The sequence below is a fragment of the Tuber melanosporum genome, assembly GCF_000151645.1.
Source record: "Tuber melanosporum whole genome shotgun sequence assembly, scaffold_228, strain Mel28".
Classification (NCBI taxonomy): domain Eukaryota; kingdom Fungi; phylum Ascomycota; class Pezizomycetes; order Pezizales; family Tuberaceae; genus Tuber; species Tuber melanosporum.
This window is the reverse complement of record NW_003298895.1, coordinates 35358-36893: the sequence shown is the minus strand read 5'-3', so window position 1 is coordinate 36893 and position 1536 is coordinate 35358. Positions and strand designations below refer to the sequence as shown.

The following is a 1536-nucleotide window of genomic DNA, read 5'->3' as shown; positions in this document are numbered from 1 at the left end:
GTTTCTGGCTGTAGACGTGTGGAGGTGGAAGAAGGGGAAGCTGCGGCGAATGCAGAGCTGTTGGAGGGAAATTCAAGCCCCTCAGAATTGTTGTCCGATAAAAGCAGACTAAAAGTTTTGAAGTTTCTTTCTTTCACATTTTGTGGGCTTGGGGGTGTTTCCCCCCCCTCCTTTTCTCACCCGCATTCTGGCGTTTGCAACATCATGTCTTGTTTCTCCTATTTCTTTTTACACTTTTTTTCTTGTATGTTATTTTCAGCAGGTGTTTTTTCAAACGACTGAAGTGATACTGATTACGGTCATCTAAGGTCGCTACACGTGAAGCACGACAACAACTATGATATTATGAGGGAGTGATTGTAAAGTTAGTTTTTTTTTTTTTCCTTCTATACTTTTTTGTCTTTCCTGTGTCTTGCTGCTTCACTCTTCCTATCTTGTGTAATGGTTCATAGGAGTTTGTTTGAGGTATGTGTATGCGCATACCGATATCATGTAACTAAAAGTGCCTAGCTTGTTCATCAAAATTTAATGCAGTTTTTTTTTTAAATTTTTTTTTTTCAAACGAGAGAGAGGGAGAGGGAAAAAAAAAAGCTAAATTTTTCTCTCGCCCCCATCCTGCCCTTTTCTTCCCGATTTCTATTTAGATTCAAGCGGCCGTATACCAATAAGGTTAGCACTGATGGAATAGAAGGGAAGGGCAAGCGGTGAGGTAGAAAAATAAATGAAATGAATAAAGTATGATAAAATTAATGAAGAGTGAAGAAGTGAAATGAAAAAGTGAAAGAAAAAAACCCCTCCATCCACAAACCAAAACGGGTGACTACTTTTGGAAAAACTAAGAATGCACAATGATGTTTTTTTTTTTTTCATTTCTTCTTCCCTTCCTTCACTTTATCCTTTTCTCCAATTTATGATATCGCACTTGCAGGGTGTGCATTGGGCGTGAGTACGAGTACAGTACTGTAAAGTAACCGTGCTCAAGTATCGCATTGGACACTGGGTTACGGCCGCGATGACAGTTATCATCGGATATGGGATCATATCTAGTATCACTGATGGATGATGCGATAACACGTGATTATAATATCCTATCATTTCCTCTTCCCCTTCCCCACGTCCATCATTTATTGTGAGAGAGTGAGCTCCTTGCATTGGATTGCTTGCTTGCTTGATTGCTTGCTGGTTGAGCGCTTGGATTTTTGCAACTGGTACTGATAGGATGGTGCACTGTGCTGGTCTTCTCTGATGAGCAGAGTTAGCATTGAAGGGAGGGAGGGACCAGTTGAATCTTCAAAACGTGTCCAGTGTTTCAACACGATTTAGCTTCTTCTTCCGCTCCTTCTCCCACCTTTTTCTCCAGAAGGCAAAGTGAGAACCCCCCTCCTCCATTGCCCCCCCCAGTTAATTTCTTCCTTAGCTCCTTACATACGGTACAATCAAGAAGAGGAATCTCACCGCCGGGCGTTAAATGATAAAGCCGAGGAAGCTACGGTCACATCCCCGGCAATCGCACAGCGCAGCAGTCAAGCCGAGGGA

The 1536-nt window shown here is 42.2% G+C and overlaps 1 protein-coding gene; it reads left to right on the top strand.

Moving 5' to 3' along the window:
- GSTUM_00000864001 (uncharacterized protein) overlaps positions 1-302 on the top strand; it is a gene marked incomplete at its 5' end in the record, with an annotated part of 2207 nt that extends 1905 nt beyond the window's left edge. The window contains one exon of the mRNA XM_002838137.2: positions 41-302. Within this exon, the coding sequence (XP_002838183.1) occupies positions 41-112 (72 nt within the window). The 3' untranslated portion in view covers positions 113-302.
- Between the last annotated feature and the right edge of the window lie 1234 nt (positions 303-1536).